General features: G+C 36.7%; 1 protein-coding gene across 2 annotated transcripts in view; it reads right to left on the bottom strand.

The window, feature by feature from the left end:
* Positions 1-18598, bottom strand: part of DMXL2 (Dmx like 2) — a 151295-nt gene that overhangs the window by 116751 nt on the left and 15946 nt on the right. For both annotated transcript variants that reach the window (XM_059913301.1, XM_059913302.1), the window contains exon 2: positions 2401-2526. In XM_059913301.1, coding sequence (XP_059769284.1) covers positions 2401-2526 — 126 coding nt within the window. The remainder of the gene's footprint in view (positions 1-2400; positions 2527-18598) is intronic.

The raw sequence follows: 18598 nt of genomic DNA, 5'->3' as shown, positions 1-18598 counted from the left end.
TCAAATAAAATGCCATTAACTATACCATCAAACAAAAAATACCAATTGGGAACACCATGTAGAAGGAGGAATAGAGAAAATGGACTAAGGAGAAACCAGAGAGACATCCACTGCAACTGGAGGAGAAACAGCTGATATAGACATCTCTAATGGACTTAAGCTAGGGGTTTGGGGGCCAAGAGGACTTTGCTCCAGGTCACATACCTGATGAGAAGAAACACAAATTCCTCCGTTCCTAGGAGCTTACCAGAGCCTGTTTTCCAATAATTCCTTGAAAGCCAGTTCCCAGTTTATCCTCCTCTTGGCAAGAGGGAAACAACTACAGGGAACAGACCAAAAACCATCTCTTCTCACACCTCTAGGTCTATGGGTTAACCTATAAAGCTAAATTAGGTTTACATGCTTTTAAGGCAAGCCGAAAAGGTCTACTGTGATTTCAGGGCACTCTAATGCAAAAGAAGTGATTTTATTTATTTATTTATTTATTTATTTATTTATTTTTAGTATCTATAGTCACTCAGAGTGTATTTATTTATTTATTTATTTATTTATTCATTTTAAAATATTTATTTATTTTGGCTGTGCCAGGTCTTAGCTGCACCATGCAGGATCTTCGTTGAGGCATATTTAGTTGCGGCATGTAGGATCCTTAGTTGCAGTATGCGGACTTCTTAGTTGCAGCACGCTTGTGGGATCTAGTTCCCCGAACAGGGACCGAACCCGGAACCCCTGCATTGGGAGCGCGGAGCCTTACGCACTGGACCATCAGGGAAGTCCCCAAAAAAGTGATTTTAATTGTTATTTAATATCTAACTTTCTTTCCAAGAAAAAGCTTTTACTCCACAATGGTAGGGGGAGAGCTACTTAAAATGCCTGGCTATGGTAACACTTAGGTAAAAAGTGTTATGAATGATCACATTCAACATGTCAATGAATGAATGAACGAATGATTATAACTGGTTAATACAAAGTCATAAATCTGAAAGTAGTCATCACAAGGACTGGGGATAAATGAAATAAAAGAAGATGGCAATAAAAGACAGTGAATCAGAGATGTCACAATTTGGGCTTCTTTACCTTCAACCAGGTTAGAAAAAGTAAAAACATGGTTATGAAAACCAAGGGCTTCTATATTTAAAAAAAAAATAAAAACAAAAACAAAAATTTTGCTCCCAGAGTATCTGTTTATTGTGATCATCACCAGCACATAATTTTTTAAAATGCATCTCTGACAACTATCGTAACAACTCTAAGCAGGTTTAAAGCTACCATGCTTGGAATAGGGAGATGAGCAATGAAAAATTAATGAGAGAAATCTGACACTCTGAGTGTTTTCTAAAGAGTAAGCAATACTTAGGGAAAACAACTGGGGAAAAAATTCAGAAAAGCAAGAAACAAGCATCAGAAAACACCAGAAAATTCAGTGTTTCAATACTATGTCAATTTTATCATTGGATTGTCATATAGTGGCACATTTACCCAAATATTAAAGCTTAATACAAACAGCAGGGTAGGACAGTAGAAATGATATAATATCACAATTTATTATTTGGCATAAATTTGCATGATTACTATTTATTACCATGAATATTCCAATTTAACATATCCTTGATAAAATTTATTATTACTTAGTAAAGAACAATTTTTAGAACACTAAAACTGTTTAAATTATTACAATTATTACAGGAAAAATATCATTCTTATATTCCCATAGAAACATTTAACTCTGCTACACAACATTGGCCTTAATGAATTGCTAAAATATACAGCAAATATGCTATATTTACTTAACATATAATAAAATTTGATGTATATTATGTGTGAAATTTTGGGGGAGAGGAACATATGATGAAACTTGAATTATTTTAAAATAAATCCTCTGTTTAGAGTCTGAGTGAATGAACTTTAACATTCTTCAAACAACAAATAAAGTTTCATTAAATTAACAGAAACTTTACAAAGCATCACTTACATGACAAATATTATATTAGATGCTAACAACTTGCTACATTTCTTGATAAAAATTTGATGTTATTGTAATTTGGGAGAGATAAGGTATGCTAGATATAGAAGATAAAAGTTTACTTCCCTGCTACTGGCTTAATAGCTGCTAGAACTATCAACTGGCAGAATATTAGTACACACAGGAATGTGAAGCCTACAAATCTTTTAAGACAGTATATACAGGTAGAACAATTAATTATCACTTATCAGCTTAATGGCTCTTTAAAATTTGTACACAACCTATCATTTTACCCACTCCTATTAACAGCCATCTAAGCAAGGTATAATACATAATTAGAAATTGTAGGCAAGCCTTGTATAAAAGCATAAGAATACTCTCTGAGATTGTTAAATACATTAAAAGATGACATTTAGTAAAGTAAATAAATCCCTTACTCTTCCATGTTGGTTAGAACACTCCACACAGCTGACTTGGATGTTTCCATGCTTAGCACCAGGAATGATCTGCACACATTCAAAGTCATTTGCCAAAATAACAATATCACAGCCCGATCCATATGCCTAAAAAGAAAAGTTTTACATTATGTAAGATATGTAATTTGTGAATTATTTTAGTTTATCTTAGTTTTTGTTGCTATTGCAAAGGATACTGTGACAAATTTTACAAAAATAGTTAATGTAAGAATATTAAAAATGTCAATTTCCAAATCAGAACATTAAAAGTCACACCAAAAACATGGGGTGACGACACACCATGCATTATCACTCAACAACTGCTACTAACAGGAAAAGGGTTCTTCCAGGTCTTAAACACTATTGCCTCCATCCCTCATAAATCTTTCGGTTTAGAATTTCTCTCTGAAGCTCATCTCAGTAAACCCTAAAGAATAAAACCTCCATCTGAAAGCAATAAGGTATTGAAGGCTGCAATTACATTCCCAGGGTTCAAACCAGGCTTGAGGAAGATCAAGATAGAAATCAGATGCATTTTCCAACACAATTCCACATGGCTTAAAGAGCTTGTTAAATAGACATGAACCCCTGAGGCAGAATTACATGCACTAAGGCAAATGCTAAACAAACTCAACTGCCGAAGTGAATCCATAACGAAGCCAGCCTGCCTGCCCCCTCCCCTCAACCTTACCAGGCAGGAGAGAAAGACAGAGAGACAGAGAGAGGAAACCAATCCAAAGTGGTTACACACACACACACACACACACACACACACACGCTAAACAAAATAAAAAATAAACTGATTTATATAAAATGTGACAAGTATTTGGTCTGGAAAATAAAATAAAACACAAAGTCAAGTTCCTGGAAAATTCCCTTGTTCAAAAGAACTATAATGAGCAAAACCACATATTTCTTCCTATTGCCACACTTCTTGGTGTATGCTATTCCTGTTTTGCAACTTTGTGAATTTTATGATGACATAAGGGGCAGAGGGTGGGGACATTTTTCTTTTTCTTCCAAACTCAACTTATGATTAAATATTCAAAACAACCTAACAATGTAATTCCCAAATGAAAAAGCCCCATAAAAAGCAACATAAAGCTTATGAGGTGGTATTTTTTTCCCACTATTTCTACAGCCTTAAGCAATATGGTCATGTCCTACAAAATACAGATATCCAGTAGCCAGGGCTGACATGTGATGACAGCTAATCCAGTGAGGTCCACATACGGCTGGTAATGAAAGAGGGAACTGAAGATAAAGACCAGAGAGGAAGACAGACACTACTTCTACTGGTTACTGAAACTTCCAGTGTTGCCAAAATCCTGCTCTAACTACTATAAACTATCTTCAACTCATGTGTCTGCATATACCAGAAAGTCCCCCAAATGAAAAACAAAGACAGAATTTTCAGCAAAGGAACTATGGGGAAAAAAATCACTCCCAGGAGGAAATAACCACTTATACTCTCATAGACAAAGCAGATTTGCTATACTATGCATTCAAGAAAGGTAAACTGAATGGGAATCCTGAGTGTAGGTAGAAGAAATATTTGTGTCACCATGCTAACCTTTACACTTATATTATCAAAATAACAAAAATAATCTTACCCTTAAACATTTCACAATTTCCAAAGTGCTTTATAGCATTATCTCAGCAAAGCAGATTTTTGGTAAGAGCAAAACTTTACCTAGTTTGGAATCACCACACGCAGGGTTTTCAGTGTTGGTTCTGCAGTACTATGGGATCTTAAGCAAGTTACTTAAGCTCTCTGAGCATTTCCTTGTGGTAGAATGGAAGAAATAATACTTATTTCTTATGATAGAAAATCTATTTACATAGTGCTTAGCACACGTCACTCATTAAAGACACAAAACAGTGCATGGTGTCCCAAGTCTGGGCTAGCAACTGGGAATACAAAAACACAAGATGTGGTCCCAGTGAGTCTAATGGGGAGACAACCAGGTGAATTACCAATCACAACTAAATGACAAACTGCCCATGACAGAGAGATATCTATAAGTTACTGGCAAAGACAAAAGGTACTCAATGAACGTTAAATCGGGACTTCCCTGGTGGCACAGTGGTTAAGAATCTGCCTGCCAATGCAGGGGACACGGGCTCGAGCCCTGGTGTAGGAAGATCCCACATGCTGCGGAGCAACTAAGCCCGTGCATGCACCACAACTACTGAGCCTGCGCTCTAGAGCCCGCGAGCCACAACTACTGAGCTCATGCACTGCAACTACTGAAGCCCACATGCTGCAACTACTGAAGCCCATGCGCCTAGAGCCCTGCTCTGCAACAAGAGAAGCCACCGCAATGAGAAGCCTGCGCACCGCAACCAAGAGTAGCCCCCGCTCGCCGTAACTAGAGAAAGCCCGCGCGCAGCGACGAAGACCCAAAGCAGCAAAAAAATAAATAAATAAATAAAAGTTAAATCACTCCCCCTTTCATCTTTGCAACAAACCTGAGAGGAAGAGAGTATCATTATCATTACATAAAGAAAGATTCAAGTTCATTTATTTGCCCAAGATTATACAGTTAGTAAGTGGAAAATGTTCAAACTCAGGTCCTTACAATTCTTATGTTCTTTTCCCCTACGTTACATGTCAAAGAGACATAAAATATTTCAGATAAGTATTAGCACACTTGCTTCTCTAAAGATGGGCCATCCCCAGCAACAGCTGCTCTAGACATAGGCTCTTACTGCTCAGTCACTGAAGAGGATTTTTACTCCTCCCTAGATAGCCATAATTGCCCGACCTTTGCCAGAGGACATGTACCATGCTCCTTAGAAGTAGGGAATCTTGCAATTTTTCTGAAATGCAATAGTTCTCAAACCTGGCTGCATCAAAATCACCTAGGGAACTTGTTAAACATACAGATTGCGTGGTCCCACCCCAGACTTACTAAATCAGAATCTTCATGGATAACAGAATTTGGCAATATCTATCAAAATTTTAAATACAATATATCCTTTGATTGACAAGTCCCTATTTTACTATAAGCATACTAGCAAAGCTTGCCAAAATATATAGAGGACATTCACTGCCTCATTATTTTAAGCAGCAAAAACTGAAAATAATCATACCATCTATCAGTAGGGAAGTGGTTAAATAAGTTACTGAATATCCATCGAGTAGAATACTATGCAGTTACCAAAAGTTTAGAGACCATTGGTCTAAAATGGTCTCAAATCCCTTATCAAACTAGTAATTACCATCATAACAGAACAATAATGTGTGGCACTAGCATCCTGTGGAACCACACCTAGGCAATACCTACTCTTTTATATAACATCCATGGTCATGGCTAGAACGGAACCCCGTAAATTACTGCACACAAAGCGTTGGAAAAGTACAGAAGTTGAATATTATTATTCTTCACCTTTCTCTAAAGAGTCTAAAATACATATAACCCCAAGTGTGCAAGAACAGGGGACTCATGATCAGTCAGTACTGAATCACATGCATTCTATAACTGAAGGCGCATAAGATTTTAATGATTTATATACATGTGTGTGTGTGTGTCTGGTTCCTACTACACTGAGAGGTCCATCAGAGCAAGGACCATGTTCTTGTTTACCACTGTAGTCCCAGCACCCAGCATGCACGCAGCCCTCAATAGATACAGATATCTGTATAACAAATAAATGATTCAAAATCTTCCTAATTTCTGGCTCCAGAAGTCTATGTACCTGGAAACTTGGTCAAAGAACATGGAGCTCAGACAGCTGATACAAGCTAATAATTTGGCCAAGTTTATGATGGTAGCTATACAAGGAAAGAGAAGGATATTTTGGCTTATCTTCCAGTCTAACAGCATCATGGATTTAGAAGACCTACCAGAAGAGAATCTATCAAAGCCTTCCTTAACAATTTAGCATTTATTGAATACCTTCTATGATCAGGCAGTCTGCTAGGGTCTTTATGAATATCATATCTTCACAGGCCCCCTTGTAAAGGTGAAGAAACTGAGGCCCAGAAAGGGTAAGTAACTCGCCCAAGTTCACAGAGTGAGGATTCATTTGCTTCATAGTAAAGCTCCTGCTCTTTCCATTGCATCACCCCAACTCCACTAAGATGTCTTATTAGCACTAAAAGGCCCATGTTCATATTTGTAATCCCAAGTACAATTTCCCACAGCATCTAGCTCAGAGTAAAGACCAGTAGCTGAGAAGGTTTATACAAAATCTGTAATTACTCAAGAGATTTCCATTCTTTCAATTTTAGGTCAAAAGCAATTTGTTTCATTCCTCTTTTTCAGAATTCAATTTTACCAGAAAAATTTATAGTGCAGAAGGAAAAGCGGGCGCTCACTGAGACTACAAGCAAATACTAAAATGATGCCAGAGAGTACAGGATGTGGGCTCCTTTGTACTAGGTAAATAAATATCTCTGACTTGGCTGAGTATAAACTAACTACTCCACATGTGGTAGAGAGGCTACAGGATCACTACAGGGAAGCAGGAAAAAGGGCACTAAGCCCTTTCTGGAACAAATGAAATCCCTTAACCAAGTTCTTCCCTTGGGTTCCTGGGAGAACCACCCCTATGCCATAGCACCATACACCAGTGTCCTGCACTAATAACAGTACTGAGGTATATAAAATATTTCTCAAAGTCAAGGATATGGTATTGGCCCAAACGCAGAGATGAAGTCCAAGAAAAAAGGAAGAATCTTAGAAAAACATCCTTTCCTTCTATTCACGTGGGAGTTTTTTTTATGGAAGGACTGAACCGTCCTTATGATGAAGAATTAATAGCTAGCTGACAATTTATAACTAAGAGATAATTGTGTAGCACAAGTTCTAAAGGCAAAGACATGCTTTAACCCTCACTTGTTTTAACCTTACTTTTGGAGACTGAATCCATCCTGTTAGGAAAGAGAAAACTAGTCTCTACTTTGAGCACTGAAACTAAGTTTCCAACCTGATTGAAGTTTTCAACCTGAGCCTAGTGGGTGTGAATCACAGATGGTCTCAGGAGGTCTTTGAAATCCTGGAAATTATATTTAAAGCCATGTGAATGTGCTAATTTTCACTGGGTCCATAGATCTCATTAGTTTGTCTTAAAGAATCTCTTCCTTAGACAAAGTGTGTTATCCCAAAATTATTATATGGGAGCTAAAAACCTGAGTATTTGTTATTACCAAGATTCTATGTTTTTAGTTGTGATATCCAAAATATCATTAGGAGAGTCCTGTCAATTAGCTGAGGCTGAAAAACAAGTGACCCTCTTCTTTTACCTTATTAAAATGTTACACTTGAAAAAAAGTTAAGTATCATTTTCTAAAGCCATAAAATCCTCTGAATTAACACACTTTCGTGACAATAATAAAATACTGTTGCCTTCTCTAGAGGGTTCAATGTCATTCTGAACAATGATTAAGTGTAGGTGAATAGGCATAACACACTCAGTCTTCTCTAACCTCAGTTTTATATATACGAATTGCCTTGACTACATTATTTTCAAAAATTCAAATAAGTAATACTCATATCCCAAACACTGTTCTAATTTCTCAGACTTCCCTTAAGTCTTAGATAAATTAAAGTGTAAAGTAGAGAAATTTTTATTTTTTTGGCCACGACTTGCAGCTTATGGGATCTTAGTTTCCCTACAAGGGACTGAACCCAGGCCCTGAGCAGTGAAAGTGCCAAGTCCTAACCACTGGACCACCAGGGAATTCCCAATTTTTTAAAATTTATTTTTCCTATTTTTTTAAACATCTTTATTGGAGTATAATTGCTTTACAATGTTGTGTTAGTTTCTGCTGTATAACAAAGTTAATCAACTATACATATATCCCCATATCCCCTCTCTGTTGCGTCTCCCTCCCACCCTCCCTATCCCACCCCCCTAGGTGGTCACAAAGCACCAAGCCGATCTCCCTATGCTATGTAGCTGCTTCCCACTAGCTATCTATTTTACATTTGGTAGTGTATATATGCTACTCTCTCACTTCGTCCCAGCTTACCCTTCCCCCTCCCCATGTCCTCAAGTCCATTCTCTACATCTGAGTTTTTATGCCTGTCTTGCCCCTGGGTTCATCAGAACCTTTTTTTTTTTTAGATTCCATATATATGTGTTAGCATACGGTATTTGTTTTTCTCTTTCTGACTTACTTCACTCTGTATGACAGACTCTAGGTCCATCCACCTCACTACAAATAACTCAATTTTGTTTCTTTTTATGGCTGAGTAATAAATCTTACACAAACATGATCTTTCCTATAAGAATACAGAGTATGAATACATTATACTGGAATTTTCTATGGAGTAGTTGGATGCTTTAACATCCTGGTAGGTACAGGGTCAAAGTTTGAGATCACTGACAACTGTTGACAGATGTGTCTAAATTTTAAAAAGAATAGCACTGATGAATCAAGAGGTACTAAGCATGTTGAAAGGTTTCACTAATTTAACAAGGTGTTATAGTCTAATTTAACAAGAAAACTCTACCAAGAGTGTTACTGTTAAACTCCCACCTCTCCCTGAGAGTTTTGATTCATATAAATATAAGGCACATGTTATTAAAAGCTAGAAAAATAATTACAAGAAAGAGGTGCCATTTATTGAAAGCATGCTGGGTATAAGTATTGTACTATGCATTCCACATCCCTAGTCTTTCTTTCAAGACTGCAGTAAACCTAGAAGTTGGTTATTAATCCCACTTTAATATAAAGAAATGGAAGTTCATATGATTTAATCAAAGTCCTAAGTCACAAGGCAAACACATACTGGCATGCAAATTTAGATCTTTTTACACTGTTTTATACACTTCAATAATGACCATCTTCTATCATATTGTTTTCTAGTGCTTAAATTTTTGTTCATCCTATTGGTTAATTACATAAATTCATTTAAATTCTTCATTTCTGCTGTGATTTCTGCTCTATAAACAAACAAAAAACTAAAGAGAATACAAGGTTGTCTGGGCTTTCATGATTACTTGGTTGTATAAGTCACCTTAAGGAAATAGTCTTAAGAGGTCAGTGTTGACCTATGAAAAAATTTTACAACCAAGAAAACAATGCACATATTAATAAAAATTTCCCAAGAAAACATCCTTTCCCTCTCTTCATTTTAGTCACCTAGTTAAAACCCTAACTGCTTATGATACTCACAGAATTAAAAATTAACTTCTAAAATGGACAAATAGGTTTCCTTATTGAATGCTGAATGGATCCCTTATTAAGCTAGAACTTTCAAATAGTACTTATCCATTAAAGCTAAATAAACCACTTAAGGTGTTTTATTTTGTTTTCAATGACAAAATATTCTTTTTTATAGAGAGAATAACACATGTACTAAATTTTAAAACTATATAGGAAAATTAAGTCACCTTCTTAGCCTTGACCGTCCCCGCTCATAGCCAAGAAGCAATAACTTAACAGTTACCTATGAATGCCTCCTGAAATGTTTAGTGTACATATAAGTGTATCTACATATAAATCTTTCTTTTTAACATAAAGGGATTACGCTATACACAATTCTGTAACTTCTTGTCCACTTAATTAACAATATATCTTGAAAACTTTCCAAATCCCACAGAAGGAATTACTTCATTCTTCTTAATAGCTGCATAGTATTCCATTGTGTGGCTTTGCCATAATTAGTTTAGGTTGTTTCCAGTCTTTTACTATTGTAAAAAATGTTTCAATGAACATCTTCATGTATATGACACTATGCATATGTATGGAAATATACCCATAAAATAAATTCTAAGACATTACTCGCTGCGTCAGTGATTAGAATTAATAACTAAAGCAGACCACACTTCAAAGAAAATCATACTCCCCAGATATAAAAAAGTACCTGTTTGTCCACTTCATCACTAATCCTGATCATTATCAAATGTTTTAATCTTTCTAATCCAACAAAACCTGGCATCTACTTGTTTTAATTTGTATTTTTATTAGGAACATCTTTTCATATATTTATCAGCCATTTATATTTCTTTCTCTTCAAACTGACTATTCATATTACTGGTCCATTTCTTTTTCTGTTTTTTTCTGCCACACAGCGCAGCTTGTGAGATCTTAGTTCCCCGACCAGGGATGGAACCTGGGCCCCTGACAGTGGAAGTGGGGAGTCCTAGGCACTGGACTGCCAGGGAACTCCCACTGGTCCATTTCTTAACTGGGTCTTTAGCCCTGTTGTTCTCAGTGATTTATAAGAGCTCTTCATAGAACTTATCCTTTGTCATATGTAGCTAACAAATTCTTTTTTTTTTTAACAAAATGCCTGACCTGAAGATATATGAAGGTGCAACCATATCAAAGAAAACATTTTCTTAATTGAGATAGTATATTAATATAATACACAATTCCAATTTTTAAAATTTTATAAATAGATCATAAGAAGCCACTGACCATTTTAAAACCTAATTTATGGCTTACCAGGAAACCACAGATTTATGCATAAAAAATACACATTCTGGACTTAATGAGAGTTCTCAAAATGAAATTTAAGTCTACAAAATGAGTACTTTTTTTTTTTTTTTTTGGCTGTGCTGGGTCTTGGTTGCAGCATGCGGAATCTTAGTTGTGGCATGCATGTGGGATCCAGTTCCCCAACCAGGTATCAAACCCTGGCCCCCTACATTGGGAGCACAGAGTCTTACCCACTGGACGACCAGGGAAGTCCCTATGAGTACTTATTATCAGCAATATATTCAATCAGCCTCATCTGTCTTCCTATAAGTTTCTACACCTAAAGTCAAATCCTTACCATTATCAATTACTGCCTACCACCACCCCCCAAAATAAATAAGCCTCCTGTCATTCAGATACAAGTCTAAACTACAGTTAGAAAAGGGCGAGAGGGTAGTATTTGAAAAGAAGCTCTTCCTTCCACACGACTAAGAACACATTTTACTGAGATGATTCAATCATTCTAACAGTTCGAAGTTCATTCAAGAATGCTGAATGAGCAAAATAAATGAGAAAGAAACTATATATTAAAATAAACAAGACAACAAACAAAAACTAAATATTATGCAAAAAGCTCAGAGTAAGCCAATGATGCGTGAAGCAATGTCGGAAATAATCTACTATGACTACTTGTGTGGTAACCAAAGGGACGGTTCCTCTTAGAAACAACCCACATCAGGAAATGCAAAATTAACAGACTACTTATAAGTAACAGTAGAAGAAAGCAAAGCTGCAAGCAGTATGCTAAGTGATACATAAGACAAAGATTAATAGCATGTAAAAACAAAAATTTATGGCCAGAAAAAAGGAAGGAAGAAAACTGAAGAAAATACTACATATTTGTGATTAAGGGGTAAGAGACAAAATGATTTTTGTTTTAATTTCTTCCTAACAACCCCAGAGAAGCAACTGATCTGAAAGTAGAACTTTCTCTAATTAAAATTAAAACTTTAAATTTAAACAAGAACTATTTTTAATATTAGTCAAAAGCTAGCCAATTTTGATAATTTACTAACAAGATGCACCTATAAAAAAACTTCTAAATACTAAGATAAAAAGAAACAGACACCTGTAGTCCAAACTAAGCCTATTTCAATACCCCTGAACCAAGAACATATGTTTTTTTAATTTACTGATACTAGTACCATCTGAAAGGAAAATGAGACCTTGAAAAGAAAAATATGCAATAATTAATTAATTAATTCTAATTAACCATTACAAAACCAGCTCTATCTCCAGCTTGCCTGCATTCTCATTAAAAGGTAGGCCTGGAAATAAAACCCAAAAATTATCTTCTCTTATAATTATTTTATGTCAGTGCTAAGAATAAACCATTCAAAGTATTAATTATCAAAAATATATAAAGGAAATCATAGTAATACTGGTAACAATAAGCCCCATGGACTGGCCAGCACGTATAAAAACTTAGAGTCACCTTTCAGCTTCAAATTTGTTCTCTAAAGCTTAGAGTATAAAATAATTTGCCTCATAGAGAATACTGAAGTAAAATACTACTTTTTAAAACTGCTACATCTAAAGAAATAAAATGAGATTTTTGGACGTTAAATTATTAGATATAGAGAAAATAAGTACCTAATTATCTTGTTCCTTAATTTGCTCTTAATACATTTTCCATTTGAAAGGATTTTAAAGTTAATAGTATATTATGTAGCAATATTAATATGTAATGTTTATGACAACTTTCAATTATTTTGTAACTACTGGCCATTTCCAGAAGATCATTTAATCTAAATGTTGATATTTTGAGGGAGATGGTCCTGACAGTGTTCAAAAAAATATTGCCCAAATAATATGATTAAACTATTAAATTATAATTAAACTTCCAATCCTGCAATATGATGGAAAGAGTACATTCTTGAGAATCTAGAGGTGCTAACACTGACTATAACAATGGGCAAATCACAGTCTCTCTACAGATAATTCCTCAATCAGTCAAATGAAAGATTGTGACTAGATCACTTCTGAGACCCCTTTCAACTTTTAAACTGTGATTCTGTTAAGTGTACACAAATTTGCTTCAAAAAGTCTTGATAAAAAGATTAAATAATCCAGTGTACACTATTTTACATAGAACCCCAGCTAAATGTTCTATATCTTGTGACTCTTTCCCCTACTCAAAGCTGACAGGAGGCAAGGATGGGTCCAGAATAATGACCAGTGACTAACAGCTGAAAAAGATGAGCTATGCTGAAGTCTATTCTGGGGAATTTAAACCAGAAATCCCAGAGTTTGCAAGAAGAGCTGAGCTAAAAAGTCATACATATTCAGGGATAAGGCAGCCATTAAGAACCGTGTGCGGGGCTTCCCTGGCGGCGCAGTGGTTGGGAGTCTGCCTGCCAATGCAGGGGACATGGGTTCGAGCCCTGGTCTGGGAGGATCCCGCGTGCCGCGGAGCGACTAGACCCGTGAGCCACAATTACTGAGCCTGCGCGTCTGGAGCCTGTGCTCCGCAACAAGAGAGGCCGCGATAATGAGAGGCCCGCGCACCGCTATGAAGAGTGGCCCCCACTTGCCGCAGCTAGAGAAAGCCTCGCACAGAAACGAAGACCCAACATAGCCATAAATAAATAAATAAATAAAATTAAAAAAAAAAAAAAGAACCGTGTGCAATTTGAAACTGAAATCACCAGTTTGAGAAGCAAATGGATCAGATATCTGAAAATAAGAAAGAACTCATTAAAAAACATGTATGCAAAATCTCTAAGAAAACGCGGTTTATTCTACCAGCTTTTTAGTTCTAATCACTCTGAAGCTCAGTTGCCCTTCCTTGATGATTCATTGTGTATACTGAAATAAACCTTGTTTTTACTTCAGTTCATCTGTCCCTTGCCCTGACTGGAACTGAAACTGGTATGAAGACTGGGGATATTCAGAGCAGGGCTTCAAGGAAAATATGGAATTGTCCATGATATTAGAGCAGCAGCAATGAGGACACTAGGATAGAAAGCTGGCAAAAAAAATGTATAATAAAGTTACAGTTACTAAAGTAGCCATCTGTGATCCCATGGGACCCAGAATATGTACTAGAGAAAGGCTTTTGGAGCACTAAATAGCCGAATGTACTTTTTTCAGCTTTGAAGAATGAACAGCAAAAAGCAATGAGCAAGAGTATGGTGCACCTGTCACTCTCATACACTATTGCAGTATAAAAACATGTGACTTTTCTGGAAGGCAATTTGGTAATATGAATTAATAAGAGACTGCAAAGAGATTTAAGTACTTTGATTCATTATGTCTATTTCTAGGACTCTATCCTGAGAAAACATTCAGATGTGCAAACAAACATTACAACTAGTACCAAGATGTTTACTGCAGCATTATTTAAAGTAATAAAAAAAAAAAAAAGGAAACAACCTAAACATCCCATAATAGAAAAATTATGGTTTATCACGTCAAGTGTATTGTCCATCAGACTTGCAGACGTTTCTAAGCAAAACTGCCCCACCCACAGCCTGGGCAGACAACGTGACCAACACTCACCGCATACAACTGATTGCACCAGGGTGACACCTGATTCCAAAGGCCAAGAATTTAATACCAAAAGCTACAGGCTGGCCAGCAACCCATGATATGGCCTGGCTTAAAAAAGGTGAGCTGGGTCAGACTGCACTTTCTGGATATTCGAGGAAATACCAAGAAATGTAGCAGGTAGTAATAGGCAGTAAAGCCAAAAGGACTTTATGTACACAGAGGCCAGGGCTGTCCCTGGGGTCCTCATGCAAGCCAGTTTTAATGGATCCAACACAGGGAGAGGTTGAGATATTATGAGAGCCACACAGTCCAACACAGACAGAGCAACCAGTCCCACGAGCCGACCAAGTTCCTGATATCTGAGGCCCAGTTGTACTACGTACGACTTGTGTTAGAAGATTCTTGGAAGAGTTGTCTTGTCGACTGAAAAAAATTACACAACCTAAACGTTGAGAATTATATTTTATTTGGCGGACTTTCTGAGGACTTCAAGGCCAGGAGGCAGCCTCTCAGGTAGTTCTGAGGGACTGCTCTGAAGAGGTAAGGGAGAAGCCAGGATATATAGGAGTTTTGCAACAAAGACCAGGTAGTCGCAACATGAGAAGATTACTGTTAACTAAAGAAAACCAGACATCTCAAGTTAATGAATTTAGCACTTTTCTACGTATGGGAAGATGCAAGAGTCTGGGCTCATTGAAATCATTGCTTTGATATGCACCTTAGCTATCTAGGACCAGTATTCTTCCCCATCCTGAGTCCCCTCAGCGTGCACCTTTGGGGGTGGCTGCAGCGGCTGATGGCTTGACAGCAGGCAGCCCATTCACCTCTATCCTGTGCTCCTTCAGGGCTGGGGGTGGGGGGGCGGGAGGCTAGTGGCTTGATGGCTGCAGCATCCTTTGTTTACTGATATGGCAGGCCACAGTTTTCCCTCACAGTCTTCTACTCCTCTTCTGTATTCTTATAATTCCCCATTGCTTAAGGTAATTTGTTCCTTGTACCATTTAAGTCTCAACAAATATTCACAGCGGGATGACTGTGGGGATTCAAGTCAACAAAAATGTCTACTGAGCAGTTAGCGTGGACCAGGCATACAGGGCAGAATGTGATGGAAAACAGGCAGGGTCTCTACCACATGAAGTTTACTTTTCGCCAGAGGACAGGGAGAGGTGGATGGTAAGTTTTTGTTTTTGTATTTTTTAATTTACAAAGAAGGCTTGAGAGTCTCATTAAACATAGCAAACAAAAAAAAAAAACAACAAAATACATCTATATCCACTCCCTCACAAAACTCCATTAAGTCGATTTTTTTAAAAAGCTAGAGGTGTACATAAAACAGACACCACAAAGAATAAACTAAAATGAACATGTGCATAACCACCACTTAAAAAGGAAGACACTATTTCCAGCAACCCAAAAGACCGTGTGTCCCTTCAAAAGGACACTTCTCTCCCGCAAGCGAAGTAGCACTGCCCTGACTTTTTTGAGAAATCACTCCCTTGCTTTCCTTTGTAGTTTTTCTACTTCTGCATGCATGCCTAAATAACATGGTTTAGTTTTGCCGGCCCTCTGAACTTTGTGTACATGAAATCATACTGCATGTGTTCTTTTATCTTGCTCTTTTCATGAACATTTGGTCAGAGGTTAATTCATGACACATATAGCTGTGATTCATTCATTTTCGTTACTTATTAATACTCCCTTGTATGTACCACAATGTATCCATTCTAATGTTCCTGGACTGTTTGCATATTATTAAAAACAATGCTGTTCTAAGAAACAAACACAATGCTGCTCTGAACATTCTTGTAGAGATATCCTGCATATTATATGTTGTTTCTCTAGAATATATATAGAGAAGAAGAACTGATAGATCATAGACAATATGTATCTTAAATTTTGGTATATAATGATAAAGCATTTTCCAAAGTAGCTGTATGAATTAATATTCCCACTAGCAGTGCATAAGGATTCCCATTTATGGATATTCTTGCCATCACCAGATATGTCAAATTAATCTTTTGCAAATGTGGTAGGTATGCAATGGTATTTCCTGATTTCAACTTGCATTTCTGCTTACTAATAAGGAAGAGCCTCTTTTCATATGTTTGCTAGTCATCTAGACTTTTTCTTTTTGTGAAATGCCTGTTCAAGACTTTCATCCACTTCCTATTAAGTTCTCAGTTCTTTTCTTACTGATTTATAGATATTTTTATATTCTGGATACCAATCCTTTGTCAAATATATGTGATGCAATTATCTTTTCCAAGTCCATGGCCTGCATTTTCACTCTTCCTTATAATTAGATTCCAGTTATGCATTTTGGGCAGGAACATCATAGAAATATAGCCATGTTCTCACTGCATTTTACTAAGAGGCACATTTGTCTACTTGTCCCATCTCTGGTGATGTTAACTTCGATCAGTTGATAAAGGTGGTATCTGACAAGTTTCTCCTCTATAAAGCTATTATTTTTCCTTTGTAATTAATAAGCATTTTGTGGGAAGATATTTTGAGGTTATATAAATATCTTGTTACTTATCAAACTTGTACCCACTAATATTAGCATCCATTGGATGATTCTTGCCTAAACAGTTATTACTATGATGGCTGCCAAATGATAATTTTCTTCTTTTTTTTGTTTTTTGGCCTCGCCATGCAGCTTGTGGGATGCTAGTTCCCCGACCAGGGATCAAACCTAGGCCCTGGGCAGTGAGAGCACAGAGTCCTAACCACTGGACCACCAGGGAAGTCCCCTCTTATTTTTTTTTAACTGAAGTATAGTTGAAGTGTAGTTGATTTACAATGTTGTGTTAGTTTCTGGTGTACAGCAAAGTGATTCAGTTATACATATATATATTCTTTTTCATATTCTTTTCCATTAAAGTTTATTACAAGATATTGACTATAGTTCCCTATGCTATATATAGTAAGACCCTGCTGTTTATCTGTTTTATATATAGTAGTGTGTCTATATTAATCCCAAACTCCTAATTTATCCCTCCCCGAGTTTTCTTATTGATTTTTGTACTTTTTATATTAAAGATCATGAGTTCTTACCTCATTCAAAGGGTGATAATCCACTACTATCACTTATTTTCATATTCCAACTGTCCCAGACTTGGCCAGTAGGAACCCTTCAAGCTAGCCCTGTCTTCTTTTGACATGTTCTCGTCATTCTTTAACAATTCCTTACTTTCTGGCATAAGAGATTCCAGGCTTATCTAGGCTTATCATCCAACCTAGAATCAGCTATTTCTCCAAGGAATGCTGTTTCTTTTTAGTGGAGAATGGTATTTAGAAAACAAGATCTTGATGCCAGTTATGTTTCTGCTACTGGAGTACTAACTGTGTCTAGGCCCTCTCAGCTGACCAACTAGGAAACAGACGTGTGTGTGCGTGCACTTGAACACACATGCATATGTGTGTGTGTATGTAGACATCCACATACAGTTTCAACTCTCCACTGAAAGGTTTAAAAGCAATGACATCCAGGACATGCATACATCCCCACCATATCTATACACCTCTATACCTATACATCATTGCTCTCTCCCTTTCTCACTCTCTAAATATATATATATACACAAACAGACTCACACATTATAAACACATAACATATACATATATGGATATACACACATACATATGAAGTCACACAGATGTCTCTGGTCTGATTATATCTACCACAGGATTCATTCTAGCCTTCCTACATTCCATATTTTGAACTCCCTTCTTCAATTATGAGAAACCTGATTCACATCATAAATTATTTATCTATAATTGTGGTATATTTGGTGTTTTGTTTAAGAAATATTTTGCAACCTGAAGGTCATGAATAAATTTTCTATACTGTCTTCTAAAATCTTTATTGTTCTGTCTTTCACACCTAGATCTGTAATCTACCTGGAGTTAATTTTTGTGTATGGGGTGAGCTAGAGGCCAAGTTTCATTTCTTTCCTATATAAATAAGAAAATGTCCCAGCACTAATGACTAAGAAGATCAACCATTCTATACTATTCTACCACGTCATCTTTGACATAAATCAAGCATCAGGTGGGACTTCCCTGGCAGTCCAGTGGTTAAGACTGTGCTTCCACTGCAGGGGGCATGGGTTCGAGCCTTGATCAGGGAACTGAGATCCCACATGCCACGCAGTGTGGCCAAAAAAAAAAAAAAAAAAAAATCAGGCATCAATAAATGTGTGAGTCTGTTTCTGGTGCTCTGTTTTGTTACTTTGGTATATTTGTTCT

Source organism: Balaenoptera ricei, chromosome 2, assembly GCF_028023285.1.
Source record: "Balaenoptera ricei isolate mBalRic1 chromosome 2, mBalRic1.hap2, whole genome shotgun sequence".
Taxonomy (NCBI): Eukaryota; Metazoa; Chordata; class Mammalia; order Artiodactyla; family Balaenopteridae; genus Balaenoptera; species Balaenoptera ricei.
The sequence above is the reverse complement of the archived record's forward strand: the minus strand, read 5'-3'. Positions and strand labels throughout refer to the sequence as shown.